This window comes from Typopeltis vanoorti, chromosome 1, assembly GCF_054136105.1.
Source record: "Typopeltis vanoorti isolate ZY-2024b chromosome 1, IOZ_Tvanoo_1.0, whole genome shotgun sequence".
Classification (NCBI taxonomy): Eukaryota; Metazoa; Arthropoda; class Arachnida; order Uropygi; family Thelyphonidae; genus Typopeltis; species Typopeltis vanoorti.
This window is the reverse complement of record NC_143549.1, coordinates 88,377,343-88,395,312: the sequence shown is the minus strand read 5'-3', so window position 1 is coordinate 88,395,312 and position 17,970 is coordinate 88,377,343. Positions and strand designations below refer to the sequence as shown.

General features: G+C 35.0%; 2 protein-coding genes across 5 annotated transcripts in view; one reads left to right on the top strand and one right to left on the bottom strand.

Moving 5' to 3' along the window:
• LOC150110187 (puratrophin-1-like) overlaps positions 1 to 9,633 on the top strand; it is an 877,727-nt gene extending 868,094 nt beyond the window's left edge. For all 4 annotated transcript variants that reach the window (XM_090398282.1, XM_090398290.1, XM_090398300.1 and 1 more), the window contains 2 exons: positions 6,173 to 6,348; positions 8,175 to 9,633. In XM_090398282.1, the coding sequence (XP_090254408.1) occupies positions 6,173 to 6,348; positions 8,175 to 8,195 (197 nt within the window). In that variant the 3' untranslated portion in view covers positions 8,196 to 9,633. The remainder of the gene's footprint in view (positions 1 to 6,172; positions 6,349 to 8,174) is intronic.
• Positions 9,634 to 13,527: 3,894 nt separating this feature from the next.
• On the bottom strand, positions 13,528 to 14,220 carry LOC150110186 (general transcription factor II-I repeat domain-containing protein 2-like). Its single transcript, XM_090392332.1, has one exon. The coding sequence runs from the start codon at positions 14,218 to 14,220 to the stop codon at positions 13,528 to 13,530; it is 693 nt and encodes a 230-aa protein (XP_090248458.1).
• Between the last annotated feature and the right edge of the window lie 3,750 nt (positions 14,221 to 17,970).

Below are 17,970 nucleotides of genomic sequence, written 5' to 3'. Positions count from 1 at the left end.
TTCATCCATCTCACACCTACCTTATTTAACCTTCTCACCCGTGGTATACATTTAGACATTGCATCTACTAAATAGTTCTTGAAAATCCCCCAAGCTGCATTGATCTCTTTTCCAGCTAACTCCTCATTCCATGCTACACCTGCAAGCTGTCTCCTGAGCTCTTCATAATCACCCCCCCCCCCCTTGTAGTTCCACATATACCCTTTTTTCACATGGGTCCTTGCACTGCTGGCAACCACCCAGGTAATCACCTCATGGTCACTTTCACCAATTGGTGAATGATTTGACACTTCATTTATAATTACATTCTCCGATGCGATGACCAAATCCAAGACCCTTAATCCTCTTGTGCCCTCTGTTACATACTGTCTGAGGTAGTTATCCCTCAAAAACTCATTTTCTTTACTTCCAGTTGCTATTTCTTCATTCCAGTCTATATTGCCATAATTAAAATCACCCATAATGATCACCCTTTTCTTATTTGCTTGGCTTATTTGACTATACATTTCACTATCACCACCATCCACATTACCAGGTCTATAACAACATCCCACCAAGTATTTGATTCTATTCACGTCTATCTCACACCATACTGCCTCAAAACCACTGGCCCTATTTCCCTCTTGCATCTCTACCTTGTATGGACATAACTCTTTCTCTATCATCAATAGCACTCCCCCCCTCCCTTTTTACCCCTTCTATCCTCACGAAACACAACATACCTTTCCATCTCTATTCCTGTCAGGATGTCGTCCTCATCTAGCCACGTCTCACTTATTCCGACAATCTTTGGGTGCACAGACGCAATTAGTGCAACCATTTCATCTGCCTTGTTTCTTATACTTCTAGCATTGGTATACAAACACAACAGCTCATTTCTGGATCTACAGCTAGTTCCACTGATACCACTCACTCGATGCGATCTCTCCACGCTGGACTGGGGCCATTTCCCTTTCTGCCTCTTCATTCTAGAACCCTTTGCAATTCCATCTGTTTCCTCTTGATCCCTGGTCATCCCATTTCTTTCCTGCCTACACATGCTCTCACCTCCTCTTGGAGCATCCACCTTTCTCACGCTGTGTACCCCTGTCCACCCTGAGCCTCCCCGTTTCCCTGCTCCTCTTGCACACCCATTCTCTCATTTTCTATACTCATACCACTCACTTCCCCATTCATTTCCACTTCTTCAATCTCTCCTGTCTTACTCTCCTGCTCTTCCACATCACTCCCCCTCTCGATCTGATTCATTTTCTCTATTCACTTCTCTACCTTCCAGCAGCAGTCTCTCCAAGCAACTCGCACTATAACCACTCAAATGGTCCATCGCTCTCATACAGCTCACTTCGTCCCTCAAACTCATTCCACACATTAACAAACTATACTCCCATCTCCTCACACATTTCAGCCAGAATATCATTCATAATCCTTGCTCTCCGCCTCATTTCACCACAATCATACCTAGGCAACACACTGACTACCCTTCCTGTCACACTATTCTCTTTTATCTTTCCAAGCAGTCTCCTGACATTCATTTTGACATGCTCTTTGTTCTCTCTAAAATGATTTCTACCAATTAATACAATTAACTCTTTTGCTCACTTCTGCCTTATATCCAATGCCTCAATCACTCTACTCATTATTACATATATACTTAATTATTCCTGGTAAAACTTATCTGAATTGGGAGCTCTTCAAATCGCGTCCACAGTGCTTGGCTCACTAGCGCCCTCTGATATTGTCAAACTTCGAAGTGATCTACATTCAACTATGAAGCAATAGCATGAACTCTGCAATTACACAATGGGATCGTAAATTCTGAATGAAATAGGAAGTGATCACTATTTAGTTTTAAGCAGGATTGAATTGAATATCACACAGAAAAGAAATGTTTAAGAAAGTTTTAAAAAGAATCAAAAGTGAACTACAGACTCAAATTTTATTCATGAAAAAAATGAGAATTTGAAAACAAAGAATTAAACCTTGGGGACTTACTCATTGCCTGATTCAACCCAGGAAGTATGTGGTGAAGTTGTCTGCAAGGATAGAAATATCAGCATGTGCTCCAAGAGAATACTGAGAAAAATGTAAGAAAGGAAGTATGCAAAACCAGCTAAACAAAAGTCATGGTAAGAATTTAGAAGATAAATATCAGGAAGGTGGCAAAACATTCTGGAGGTTGTTGAGAAGCTTAGAAATGGAGGAAAGAGTGCTGTATAGGAAGCAGAGATGACAAAGATATTCTGGATGTCTGTATTGATAACTTTGAAAGATTACTGAATGAAATATGAGGTGATGGAAGAGTGGTAGAAAATAGTCCAGAGGAAGATGAATAATGGCATGCTCATGTCATTATCCATCAACAGCTATTTTTTTAAATCTCTTTAAAATGGCAGAAATACTTGGTCTTTTGTATGGTTCATTGTATCATCACCACTCCACCCTGTGGTTTCATAGAATGATTTTTCATTCTATGATGAAACAGCTATGTTTATTAGAGGCTTGAAGCATTCTCCAGATCTAACTTTATCCCACTTGTGGAACTAAATGTGTGAAAAATTTCTACTTTTTTGTGACATGAAAAAAAAAAAACCCTTTTATGTCAATCTTACCCATGAAAAGTTGGAAACCTGGAGCACATTTTGGGGGGTGCAGGTTATAAAAACCAAAAACCATTTCTAGAGACCAAATGGCAATTTTTCAGACTACTTCATCACTCTGCTTATTGAAGGCTTGATGATCTTGTCCTGGGTGATGAAAATCATATACCACCAACATCCATGCTATATGAAACCATTGGTGAGCTGAGAGAGAAAGAGACATTATGCTCTCAATCAATAGTGATAGCAAAATTGATGGTTTTTCAAAGCAGTTGACTCTTCACTATATATCAAACTCAAGTTAGACTACAGTAGCAATTTGTTATAGTGAATTTCTTTTAACATAGTTTCCTTATATTTGTGGGACTTTTGATTCATTTGTTAAGTGTTTACTACAGTGAGAGTCAACTCTATTTGCACACTTTGTTCTTTTTTCCTCTGATGCATAACACACTGGCCATGAACAACTAAAAAGGGAGGCAGAAGCATTCATTTGTACCACTAAACATTTTAAATCATGAGAGACAAACTTCTTCTCATCAAGGCATTTGCTTCTGACTTGGGTGGTTTTTCGATCTTGCAGATCTTACTTTCTTTCTTTTTCCTTTTGGTCTCTAAGATTTTTCTATGTTATATAAATGCAATTTCTATTTCTTTCTATATTCCTTGATCTCTTTTTACACTGTAAATACCTAGCTGTCCTCAAATGTCTTAATTTTTTATATGATCTAATTTTGTTCATCCTTGAATCATTCTTAAAGCATGCACTCGATTATATGGTTCATATTTCTGAACTGTATAATAGTAAGTGTCCATTACTTTTTTTTTTAATTTAAGCTGGATTTCTTATTTTTTTTCTATTCAGTATGCTTTTATTTGTTCCATAGATTTTTCTGAAATTTATTTTTTCATCTGGATTTTTTTTTTAGATATTTTATTATGCACCTGTCTGTGCAGGGTAGCCTAGTGGCTATGCGCTTCGCAACCATATGCCTGGGGAAGGAGTGTCCTAAGTTCGATTCCTGTCGGAGACGTGAGAAACTCAAGGATCTTCCTCAGCCATAGCCAAGTTAGCCGGTCTTGGGCGTGGGTAGCAGGGTTTTTTCCCCGGTTTATCCTGGGGAAAAAGGCAAACTGGCCCCGTGAACACACTATTCAATAGACATGGGATACTACCGGGAATAAGAACAACCAACCTATTCCGTGGGATTATCGGTTACGGATGCTTACATGGCAAAATGTGTAGGCCTGTGCAAAAGTGTAACATACAATGACGATGATTATGCACCTAAATAATTAGGCTTTCACTTGCTCAGTTCTGTGACTTTTTATCTTTACCTTTAAATGACATGATTTTTGTAGGTCATTATCTTGTAGCATAATCTGATCAATCATCTGCAATTTACTGATAGCAGATCTTCTGGTTAACTTGGATATCTTGTTTTATTTTTGCTTTCCACAATAATGAAACAATATATATACCGTTTCAATTCGATTTGATTCAATATATACTGTGTATTGAATAGAGTTGGAGATAAACTACATCTATGTATTACACCTCGATTAATTTTAATCGTCTGTTAACATCTTAACTAATTGTAATTTTATTTTTTATCTCTATATAAATAAAGGATATTTTTGCTTTCATTAGACTGTATAAATTTTTTTTTATCTATGTATTTTTATCAATGGCTTTCTCATAGTCTATAAAGACTACCTGTCTTTAAAATAAATAAAGAGAAATAAAATTGGTCACATTTTTTGATCTCAGTGGCATCTGACTTCATTTGCTGTAAGGTTTATGCTTTTTCCATGTTGTAAATATCAGTACATGAATTTTAACATTTTTCATTGTGAATCATTTAATGGTTTTACTTTCTAATGCCAAGTAGAGCAAGCACTAAAATATCTATGGAATAAAAAAGCTGCTTGAAGTTCAGTTATCCTGTTATGCTAACTGCCATATTTTGAGGATTTTCATTTTATTTAAACTGAAATAGAATTCAAGAATGTTCCTATTCTAAAAGTACAAGGGACGGCCAGAAAGTAAGTTCCATTTTTAAATATTTTCACTATAGCGCTGTGATCGCAGTGGTGCACATGCACGCTGAGTTTGTTGATTCCTTAGTAAGGCGTTGGTGGCATTTTCAGACATTTTCGCAGTGTGCATGCTTCTTGGTGTGTGTTTATAATGTCTAAGAAAATGGAATCGCCTACCGCATGTAAAATTAGGTCAGTTATCCATTTCTTGAGTGAGGAACCTTAAAGCAGCTGAAATTCATCGGCAAATTATTGAGGTTTATGGAGAACACGCAATAAGTGATTCAATGGTACGAAGATGGGTAAGGCTTTTTAATGAAGGAAGGACAGGTGTGCACAATGATGAATGGAGAGTGGGCAACCATCTTTAGTGACTGACGATTTGGTGCATTCAGTTGAAGAAAGGATTTGACAGAATAGGGGATTCACTATGACGTCACTCTCACTGCAATTTCCAGAAGTTTCACGTTAGTGTCTTCATGAAATTGTGTCGGAGAAACTGAATTATCGGAAATTGTGTGCTGAAGTTGCTTATAGAACAACATAAAGTGAATCGGCTGGGCAGTGCGTTGGAATTCTTGACACACTACCATGAGGATGGCGATGCTTTCCTGCACAGACGTTACCGGGGATAAGACTCGGGTGTTGCATGCAACCCCTGAATCCAAACAACAGTCCATGGAGTGGAGGCACACCTCATCACCAGTCAAGATGAAATTGAAGACAATGGTTTCCACTTAGAAAATTATGTGCACTGTGTTTTATGACAGACGAGGAATTTTTCTGGTAGACTTCTTGGGTCAAGGCTCCACAATCAATGTGAATATGTGCTGCCAAACCCTTAAGAAATTGCGTCGTGATCCAGAATAAATGACATGGCATGCTTACCAGGGGCATTGGTTTGATTCATAATAACACCCACCCACGCACAGCTGCCGTAACACAACTTCTTGCCACCTTCGGCTGGGAACAATTCCATCCCCATATAGTCCTGACCTCGCACCAAGCAACTTTCACCTGTTCAAACATCTGAAATCTTTCTTTGGTGGTCGACGGTTGCAAGACAACAATGAGGTCAAAGAAGCATTCAATATGTGGTTTGCATCACAGGCAGCAACCTTCTATGACGAAGGTATACAACTCTTGGTGCCCCGTTATGATAAGTGCCTGAACAATGGCAGAAATTATGTAGAAAAGTAGTGAAAGATGTCTACTTTAATTTCCAATAAAGTTTTTTTTGTAAGTATATTTTTATTTCTCTGACAACCCATTGGAACTTACTTTCTGGACATCCCCCATGCATTGTTTCTATGTTAATTGTCATTTTTGATCATTCTTTTTCTGACCATGTTATTTCTAGTCTTATTTTCAAAATGTAAATAAATAACAAGCACCCTGAAATTGCTTTGGTTCCTTTGAAACCAAGGCACATATCTAATGGTGGGTAATAAGCAAAAAAATTGACATAACATACTGTTCAATCTTGAAATGCACACAGGTTTAATATTAACATTTGTTTTTTTTAACTGGTATAGAAAGTGGATTCTGTACAGATGTCAGCATGGCTGGAGATAGTCCTTTGGATGCTGAACAACCTCGTCATAAAAAAGCTGAAAGGAGTGATAGCTTGTTATCTAGTGATTCATTATCTACTAGTGCCACAACTCCAGAATTTATTAGTTCTCCTGGAGAAGAGCAAACAATAGAAGAAGTAAGTTAATTTTATTTAATCCATAACTGAAATTTATATATACCACAGTTTATACTACTATAATTAACCTAATCAAATGACCTCTTTTAAATTTCATTTCACATCTGGCCTTTTCATGTCCTAGGCTCTACTACTACTTCTACTACCAAGGTAATGTGTTTGGATGAATCCATTTACATGGATTCATGTAAACCCAAAGTTATTAGCAAAATGCAAATACATAGCATACCTAGTTCTGTAATGAACTAGGTATGCTATCTATCAGAATTAAACTTCACGATGAAGTTTAATTCTGATTAAGTGGGTGATTAAGGAAGAGAGAAGAAACACATATAAAGGCAATGCCTTTATATGTGTTTACTGCAGATGGGTTGTAATTAAGATAATTCAGAATGAATAGCCAAATATGGTGCTGCTTCAGGCCTCATAAACAAAGTGGTGATCTCATACTACATTATGAAATTAGCTTATCACCTAAAGTATTGTACAACCAACTTGCTAAGACTTCCAAAAAAAAAAATCTCAAAAAAAAAAAAAATGATGTTTGCAAGGAAACTCTATCAGACTCTTCTTTGGTCCCTGCCTGCTGTAGTTTAGAGTAGGCCATAGTTGTTTGGAGCAGGAGAGGGAGAACATCTCTCGCTCTCTCTCTCTGCTGTTTCAAAGAATTGTGGCCTACATTACATACTTGAAGAATGAGGTGGTTATCTGTGATATGCTAGTACTACTAGAGGTTAATTTTATTCCAAGAAATTATATTCTTTTGTTTGTAGAGTGAAAGTACAGGTGAAGAGGATCTCTAGTTTGATGTTGATTAAATTATCTCTTTATTATAGAATCACTGGAAAGCTTTGTGTTTATACTATAGAATCTGTCAAGAGAGAAGAAAAAATGGAGTGGTGTCAGCAAAGCTTACTGTGGAGAAGTACTGAGCATTGCTTTTGTGATCGTTGAGTCGCTCTTTGAGCTTAAAAGTGGAACTAGAAATTCTGATGAAACTGATGTTTAGTAGCTATGATGCAGTGTACACCCACTTCTGGGAAGTTGTGGTTGGTCTTTAGTAGCCAAATCCTCTACCTATACCTTTCATGGGCCTCTTAGTAGCCATGAAAGGTGGGCTACTTCTATCTCTCTTAGTCATTAAACCAGGTGAGATCTAGATGATGGTTTGCCTTCTACTTAGTCTCATTATCACCGATGTTAGCATGGTATTTTTGTAATGCTTCTGCTAATTCCTTATGTTAATGGTGCCTCTCTTCACTTCCATTGAGATTAATATTGTTCTAATAGTTAATTTTGCTGTGTTTCCCTTATTTGCGTTTTTAGCTAATATAGAATGACTTGGTAAGCCTTGTTGCAAACTGCCAGCCTGTCCTTTTGTCCTTTTTAGATACCATGCAATGGATAACACTGCAGGAAGGTGGGGGGATTGATACCGAGAACACTCCGGTTGGTTTATTCCTTATAGGCTGTGTGGATGTCTCCTTCCAGTGATGTAGGTTGACTCTTGAGCAACCCAACAAAAATGTTAAATGGAATATTATAAACCTCTTAGATAAAAGCATTCCTTATAAATTAAGAAATGAATTTAATACTATTGTTGTAGTCAGCTCACACACTCATAACTATAGAAAAAATCCTGGCCAGAGACCTATAGCATTAGTGCTATTCTAAATAAAGAAAATTACTATTGCAAACTTTCCAGTTTATCAAATTATTCTTTTGGTCTCTACGAATTCAGTAGTATATTCTTTGGTTACTTGTTTATAATTTTTTTCATCAAGGAAAAGCACATAATACAATGAATTTTTTTTTTCTTTTATTAGAGTATCACAACCTCTATGTGAAAGGAGAACATATTAAGGATACCTCAACAGTGCAACTTATTTATTTAGCAGTCTTGTCAGCAAATAAATTATCTCTGAACAGGGACACGGGAAGGTTATAGTTCTTATGTGGACCCACAAGTGTCCGCTCATTATCCCTTTGTGCCATACTTCCTCATTCCCAAACTCAGGAGTAAGCAGTAAAGAAAAGATTATCAGTGAGAAACTGTCACTAGAGTTGATCAGGGGTAATTTATATTTCACCCAAAAGTGGTTCATAACTTGTGCCTTGGGGCAGATGGAGAGACTAGATATTTTTGTTTTCAAAGTACATCAGTCTTTGTATGCTACCTCTGAAAACCTAAACAGGACCAGTCCAGTAGTGAATGGGGAAAAAAAAAAAAAAAAAGTAGGTTTTTTTGTAATAAGGTGCTGATGAGATTTAAGGACTCATTGAAAGCCATACACACTGTAAATCAAAATGTTGTCCCTGCCACTTTCAAGCCATTTGTATATTGCTTCTTGGCATGATGGCCATATTGCTGTTTCTAACACCGAGATAGTCATGACTTTTGTAATCTTGTAACAATTTGTTATGTAAACTTATTTAAAGGGTAAGTAATGTTAGTCTATTTTACTATACATGAGTAGTCAGGCAAAGGTGGCTTCTACTGAGGAGGAAATGTTTTAAGAAAAGCAGAATTTTTCCATGCTATCTTTTAAATGTTTGCATGCAAACACTTATGGAAGTAAAATGTTCCTCAATAAATAGGTTTAAAAATATGGTGTGAACTTAGCTGTAAGCAGCATAATTTAATGTTTTGCTAAAATAATTTTTTTAAGATAACAAGTTTGTTGTCCAGATGTTCTATATTTATTTAAGATATTTAACTAAGTGTACACATCTCAAATTATGGAAAAAAAATTATTACAGTTACATTATTATAATGTAAACAGTAAAATTCTTAAGCATGCTTCAGCAAGTTTAGTATGAATTCTTTAAATGTATATAAGTGAACTTTTTCTGTTTCAGAGTTGTGTATATGTACATTAACTATTTCATAAAGAATTTGAATATCTCTACGTGCATATAAAGGTACACTTTCTTTAAGAAAGTATCATTTGCTTCTTAATTTAAATTAGATCAGATATGCTTGACAATCGATTATTCAATTGTTAATATCCAGACTTTCCTCACAGTGAAAAGCCACTCGATTTGCAATACCGGAGCTGTGTACATAAGTCTTTGTATAAATATTTTTATGTTACTCTGCTTCAGTACCTAGGAGTTACTGAAGTAATGTGTTTTACTAGTGCCATGTGTTGTCCAGTATAGTCAACAGTAACAAGTTAGAAAACAGGGAGTACATGTGAATTGTCGATTCATATGTACAATTATTTGTAAATCTATTCTGTAATAACTTCAGTTATAATATAACAAATAAAACAAATTGAATTTACAACTCATGTCTTTGTTCTTTATAACTTGTCTGAAAATGAAAACCTTTTAAATTGCATGTGAGTGAATGGAAGCACATTCTGTTTGACATTTTTGTGTTTAGTTGAGATGATATTATTGTTCATTATTCTAATTTAAAAAATTACATAATTTGAGCACAGTTAGTAGATAATCTGCTTGGACTTGAGTTTATAAACATTTTTCCATCTCTGTCCATGTCACTTTAAGCTTCTGCAATTAATTTATGAACTAGTTCACTAATCACTTGGTATTTCAAAGCCATTAAGAGCTTTTGAAAACTAACCAAAGCACATATGGTTAGACAACCCAAGAACCTCTACAGCACCCCCCCCCATAGTAATCTACATAGACAGCATGAGTTTGGGTTTAACTTTCACATCTTCTATGATGTGCATTAGTATAATGTTAACCACTCATTAAGAAACGATAAGATTATTTTCAGATGATCCTCCTTGCCAAAGAATATCCAGCAGGGATTTGATTTCCTACCCATATGTTGGCAATCTGTCCATCAAGATTGTTGCCCTGCTCAAGAATTGTAACATTCAGGTAGTTTTCAAGCCAATCCAAATTATTCCCTTCTACAAATACCAGGAGTTTATAGGATACCATGTTAATTTGGTCTAGCCTGTGTAGGTCACACCAGCCAAAGGGGGGGGGGGGGGAAGTCAGCATATAGATCATAAAAGATAAGAAAGGTATAGCTCAGGGTCACCAAACTTCAACTACTAATCACATGGCTGACTGGGATGATGCTACCATGTCCTGTTTAGAAGATATATATATATATTTTTTTTCAACAAATTAAAGAATATGAGGCAGTTTTTCATTCACACAGCTCCAAAAGAATGGTGTTAGGAAATTGCTAATCAGGTCTTTTTAACACTTCAGAATTAAACTTGTCAAACAATTACCTTCAAGCTCTACAAAGAGACAGCTGACTCGTGTTACATGTCTCATTGAATTGTTTCTCTACTAACAGCTTATTTATTATGTTTTAGCATCAGCTGCTTTCTTCATTTCTCTCATTAAAAAAGAAAAGAAAATGCCCAGCATATTATAGGTGTTGCAAAACTAGTCGGTTTTATTTCTTGTTCTAGAGTGTACTAACAATGACTAATTAAAATTCCCCATTCCTTCTACTTTTATAATGTTCCTATTCATAACAATTTCATTATTTAAGTATTCTGCTTTTAATATACTTTATAATACAGTACTGGACTTCAATCTATCAGCAATTTTTTTGGCTTTCCATATTAACTGACATTTTTGTTTTTACTTCTCAATTCCCTTATTGTATAATGCTCTAAATATACATTTTTACTAATTCAGTGACTGTGTTAAATTTAGCACCTTCTATGTGCTAATTTGTTACTATCTTATGTCCTTCTTTTTTTATTAAATTTCAACATGATTTTATGTTGAAATACTGGTATGTTTCATTATCTTCAGTTGGTAGAGTGTTATGTTTTTTTGTTTTTTTTTTGCCTAAACATGGCACTGGTCTAAACATGGTTTTATGCTTTTCGTGTGTGTATGCATAAACATTGCCAGCCAAGTTGGTAGCATATTTGCTCTCCAGCTAATTGATTGCAGATTCGAATACTGCCATGGACATGTTTATAATTGTCATTCATTAATTTCACACATGCATACGTACAAAATATGCACTTTCCCAAGATGGACTCGGTCACCATGGAAGAAGTGGATTCAACTCTCCACTTTAGAGAGAGAGAGAGAGACGGATTTGACAAGCTGAATATCATCGCATAAACATTACTCCCTGTAAATATTTACCAAAGAAAGAATAACTGCATGTCTAATTATTAAACAAGTTTATAAAAACCTAGCCAAAAGTAGATTCACTGCAAATATCAGAAATGAGAGAGAAGGAAGATCTGGTTTTTCAAAGGGATTTATTAAAATATTCCACAAATAAATGCATTGTGTATATCAGAAAATCTGTTTGAAAGTAAAAGAATCTAATAATTCAGTAACTGTCACTATGTTTATTTTACTAAATAGCGACAGTTACTGTCGCTATTTAGTAAAATAAACATACATCTGTAGATAAGAAAATATTAACTAAATTGATATAGTTAATAAATTATGCCAAAATTGCTTTGGTTACCAAGGCATTTTCATGAGCACAAAGAGATGCACTGAGAACATTGGCAAGAAAGCAAACATGAACAGTGCGAATGGTGGGAAATTTATTAAAGGTCTCCCATATTTTTGATAAAATGAGGCAGCCAAATTTGTTAAGATTTGGTTTATGTCATAATGCTGAGCCTGATTCTAGGAATTGTCTCTCAGATTTATAACTATCCCTTCCACAGAATCTGGTGATCCATGGCATGTTAAGGTGGTAGTGGTGGACATAGTTCCTGTGTTCTTCCTGTTTCTCCAAAGTAGGATAATTTGCAGGAGCAAGGGCTGTAGCAGATCCCAGGATGGTTTAGATCAGTGGTCTCCAAACTTTTCGCCGTGAGGGCCACATTGGGTACTTCAGCACTGTTCAGCGGGCCGTGGTAATAAAAAAAATCTAGAACAAGATATGAGTTTTATTGAAAGCAGATAAAAACTGATTACAGAGTATGTGAGATTAATGGTTTTATTATAATTTGTGATAAAAATATGAGAATTTAATGTGAATGATGTAACTGTGTTTTTAAAATCTTATTAAACTCAGGTTCAAATTTTGAAGTGCTAATTACAAGTAGCGATTTCAAATGTTCATCAGATAAATTTGCCCTGTATTTTGACTTGATATGTTTCATTTGGGAAAAAGTTTGTTCGCAAAGATATACGTTGTCCCAAAAATAGAGATAAATTTACAAGCAAATTTCTTCAAATTTGGGAACTGCTCAGAGTTCAAAAATTTATAAAAATTGATCAAGTTTCCTTCCTTGTATTTATCTTTAATATGTTCATTTGCCTGAAGTTCAATAATTTCCATTTGAAGGTGACTTGGGACATCAGTAACAACACAGTCAAACGGATTTTGAAACAGTCTTATTTCCCTAGCATTGGCATCCAAATCAGCAAATCGCTTCTGAAATTGTTTAAGATCTGAAATAACTAAATTTGTGAATGAGAAAGGAAATTCTGCACATTATGGTATATGAGCAAAGTTACAATTTTTCACCTGGCCTTCCAGAAGTATCAACTTTGCTCTGAAAGCCTTGATATCTACCCTATATATATATATAAAATGATTAGGCCTTTTATGAAATGTTTTTTTGTCAAGTTATTTGAAATGTTTTGAAACTCAGGGGCTACCCTGAGTGTCGAGTCACCAGAATTCAAGGAGAACTGGTCTACCAGTCCGGAACAGGGGGGCAGAGCCCCCTAGTGAGATAATAAATTACAAACTTAAGTTATTTTCACCCTGCAACTTTAAATTCAAATTGTTCATGTGGTTCACCAGATTTGCAAAAAATGCCAATTTCCAAATCCACTCAGTATCTGATAAAAGTGGTTCGTAACGGTTTTTCTCGGTAAGAAATATATCAATTTCATTCCTGAGATGAAAGAAGCGTGAAAGAACCTTTCTACAGCTAAGCCAGCAAACTGCACTATAATATGTCAAGTCAACATACTCAGAATCACATTCCTCGAGAAAAGACCTAAACTGACGATGATTAAGTGCATGAGAGCAAATGAAATTTACCACAGAAATGACAGGTTTCAAGACACAGCTCGTATTTTCCACAAAGTGATTGTTGGTGGATAACACAGTGAAGAAACATTGGTTTTGATATTTCTGCATCCTCACAAGCTTTTGTGATTTGCCCAACCAACCCCATTTTTATACCAGACATGTTTTTTCCTCCATCAACTGTCATGCACTGCAGATGATTCCAGTCCAAATTATATTCTGTTAGTGTTTTTTTGAATTTCTTTGAGGATATCTTCTCCTGTTGTAGTATGCATGCTGAGAAGTGATGCTAATTCCTGTGTGACATTAAGTTCATCGTCAATGCCACGTAAAAATACGATGAGTTGCGAGGTATTACAAACATCAGTTGATTCATCCAGCATGAGAGAATACCAACTAAAACATTGTGCTTTGCCTACAACTTGCTGGATAATGTTATTTCCCATATTTTTGACCCGACGAGCAATAGTATTTGGCGAAAGACTTATTATTTTAAAAATATTAAGTTTTTCTGGGCATAACTCGGCCACTGCTTCCATCATACATTCTTTGATGATATTGCCATCGATGAATGGTTTTCCTTTTTTAGCCAACACATAACCAAGGTTAAGGCTTAATTTTCTGAATTTTCTTTCATAAATAAGCCCTTGCTGAGAATGCAAACAATGACATAATGATTCAAATTTATCTGAACGCTCCTTTTCTCTAAATTGCAAAAACATTGAAGTGTGTTTTGTTTCATAGTGGTGGCATATGTTGTATTCTTTCAACAGAGCAACAGTGTCTTTACAAATGAGACATACAGCTTTATCCTTTGGGTTCAATTGTATGAAGAAGTATTTTACGCTCCATTCTTCATTAAACACATTACATTCATGATAAACTTTTTTCTTTTTCCCATCCATGTTAACCCTATAAAAGTGAATAAATTTATAAATAATTATAAAAAAAGTTTATTATTTAAAAAAAAAATTGTAAAAATTACAAAAAAAAAAAAAAATCTTATCATGACAATTTCTATGCGCGAACTGATACATTTTTTTTTTTTTTTTTTTTGAAATAGCCAAATTCATTTTTTTCTGTTCGGGAAATAATTTGTTTAAATTTTTGCTAGTCGCTAGTTTTTAAACCGAACATATACCAACAATTTGCATGTAACTTTTTTTTAATTTCGTATAACTTAGAGTTTTTTGTCAATGAATACAGATTGGGAAATTTCGTTTTTTGCTCATTAGTTCATTTTAACCGTGTTCTTATTTCGTGTGACATACAATTTTTTGTTGATAAAAAAGTTTATTCAGATATAACGTTTTTATTTCGTTTTGAATTCTTTTAAATTTTTTTTCTTTGTCGGTCCATTTTAACCGACCTTTTACAGTCAGAAAGACCGTAACTTGGATTACGGTTTTGCTATTCGGATTCTTATTGAAAAATTAATCCAATTGGCAGGCCGTATAAAATCATATCGCGGGCTGCATCTGACCTGTTGGTATTTTAGTTTGGAGATCCCTGGTTTAGATAATGGAATGGATCTTTTATTTAGTGAATAAGGGTAGCTAGCTATTTGGTATGTCTTGAAAGAGGTCTGCATGGTATTTTTTTTAAGAGGGCCCCAAAAGTTTTTCTGGGGAGGTGGAATGGGGAAGGAGCAGAAAATATTGATTTTGTGAAGTGGAATCTACTTAAAAAAAAAAAAAAAAAGTGCCCAGATGTTTTTGATTTTCTGTGGAGACACTAGTGTTGTCAGAGCAAATGGTTGTAGCACACCATATTGCTGGAAGAGGTAGTGATATGATAAATGTACCTTCCAGTGTGGGTAAGTTTTCTGTGGATAGAAAAGGATAAAAATCTATTGGGTAGTTGGGTGACAGGAACATGAAGGAAGGGAAGAACATTTATTATTTTCCTTTCACTGCCAGATGGCTCCTTATCTGTTTCTATCTATAGTAAACCTACCCACACTGGAAGGTACATTCATCATTTATCACATCACTACTCCCAGCAATATGGTGTAATTAAAACCTTAGCAAATCATACTAGAACCATTTGCTCTGTCTACACTGGTTTCATAGAAATCAATCACCTGGTACACTTTTTTTAGCCAATAGCTTATCCCTTTGCTTCCCCCCCCCACACCCACCCACCCACCCAGTCATCTCTTCCAAAAAGTCTATAGCCATTCCATATATTCAAGGCACATCAGAAAAATAATCTGACACTCATTCTAAAACAGTATATTAAACAGTATAATAAACAGAGACCACCTTCAAGACATACTAAAAACTAGCTACCCTTATCTGCTTGCTACTTACATATCTTGCTCCTGCAAACTATCTTACTTTGGACAAACAGGAATTCTAGGAATAGTCTGAGAGACTAATTCCTAGAATCTGCATCAAAATATAACATAAGCCAAATCTTAACAAATTCAGTTGCCTCACTTTGCTAAAAATCTAGGAAAATGTCATCATGAGACCTTCAGCAAGTTTCCATTATTGTATCCATAGAGGACATCAGGATTGTAGGATCCTGCCATTCACATGTCTGTATGTACGTACATGTTCAGTGTATTCTCTCTGCCTTTATAAAGTTGTCTTGGTGATCAAGGTGAAATACGAGTGCAATAATTTAACTAAATAAATTTAGTCAGTATTTATTATCTATAGATGTGTTTATTAGAAACATAAACATGAATGCTAATCAACATCAAAGCATACCAGACTAGTCAATAACTGTGTCAACTATGTTTTAGGTTTTAAAGACACTTGTGCATTATTTGTGACATGAATCAAAGCATACAAAACTGTATGCTTTCATTCACCATTCAGTCAGTTTGGTGAACCATTAACTCATTCAATGCCACCATTGTTTTTATGTATTTAAGCCCATTTTATATATTGCATTAAAAATAATCAAGTGCACCATTCACACTGCTTTCTTTTTATTAAATTTTTAATAGAATGCATCCTGAAGGGAGGGAAAGATGAGCTTTCACCTTGATTAGTTATCCACTTTTAAAGTATGTTCAATCTATAGAATTTCCTCAAGGCAGCTTCAAAATACCTGTATTCCAAATCGAAAAGGTAAAACGTATTTGCAATGCATGTAATTTGAAGCTTTCTTGCATTCAAACAAAAGTTTCTGTGGGAAGTTTTCAGTGTTGAGATCACATTATGATGTAAATAAAGAGTTCAATAAAAATAAGCTTAACCCTTTAACTGCTGATTTTATATTCTACTAACATTGTCTCATGTGCTGAATTAATTTTGCAAAAAATTTATAAAGTCGATTAAAATTCTTACTGAGTTAAGAAGTTCGGACAGCATCATACATTCTTGATATACACTTGTTCACTCACAAAAATGGCAATAATAGTGTTTTTATAAAATTTGCATATTCAAGGATTGTCCACTTGATTAAACACCACACATTAATTTATGTAGAATCACCAGGATCTTCATCTGAAGTACACAATTCACTTAACTCGGACAATTCTTCTCCTGACTCATATGTTGTTAACAATTCAGCAATTTGATCATCAGTAAGAGAACGCGGATATTTACTGGTAGATGCCATGTTGTGACATCATGGAAATCCCCACAGGCACATAGTTTATGCATTGTGCTGCATATTATTATTATTATTCCTGACACCTGCAAGGAGTCCAGAGACTCATCGCTGGAGGACACCTAATGTACGACTCTGTCTCCATCCAAACCTCTACTACCAATTATCCACATCTACCACTCTCCACCACAACTAGTATTTTTTGTCTGTAAATTGCGTGTGTTCTGAAGGGCCAATTTGTCTGTATGCGGAAAAAAAAATTGAGTTAAATCGAAAAATGGCAACCTTGCTTCTTCGTAGCAAGGTTGCCATTTTTTTCCACGCTCGAGTTAACTCGACTATAGCAGTTAAAGGGTTAAAGAACATGAACCCTTAATAGAAGCCCATATTCATCTTTTATTAGTGCATTGATTAGGTTTCACTGGCCTGATAGGTGTGTTCTGAACTGTTTGTTCTTTCAGACCATACAAAAATCGTAAAAGAACAATAATCCACTGTTAAATATACCATTAGCAATCCTATATCAGAAAGTTAAATTCATCACAGGAGAACTCTCAGTAAGTGCATAATAAATATTAAAGTATAGAGCAAAGATACTTTAATTTGGAATTAGAATAAATGAGATAATATAATGGAGGATATTATAAATCCATTTGTATTCTATAGCTAAATGTAGAAAAACTTAAGTTTTGAAAATTTACCAAACTTTCTCATAAGCTTTACCACGGCTTATGAGGAAGTTTGGTTTTCATGAACTATAGTAAGCTTTTCTACTGGCTATAAAATACAAATAGATCCATAATCCTGTCAGCATTATTAATGCCAAATTGAATATCAAAAAAGAGCCTAAACAACTTCATTTCAGTAATGAAAAAAAATCCTTGATAAAGAAATATAAGATATTTAAAATCCATGCTAATTTTATAAGTGAATATAACTATATATATGTAACAGAACTCAATCATATGCACCACACTTGTTCTGTCTAATGACTACAGTTCCTGCAGTATTTTAAAAAAAAAAAAAAAAAAAAAAAAAAAAAAAAAAAAAAAAAAACCCTCTTTGCTGGTCTACAACTTTCTCTTCAG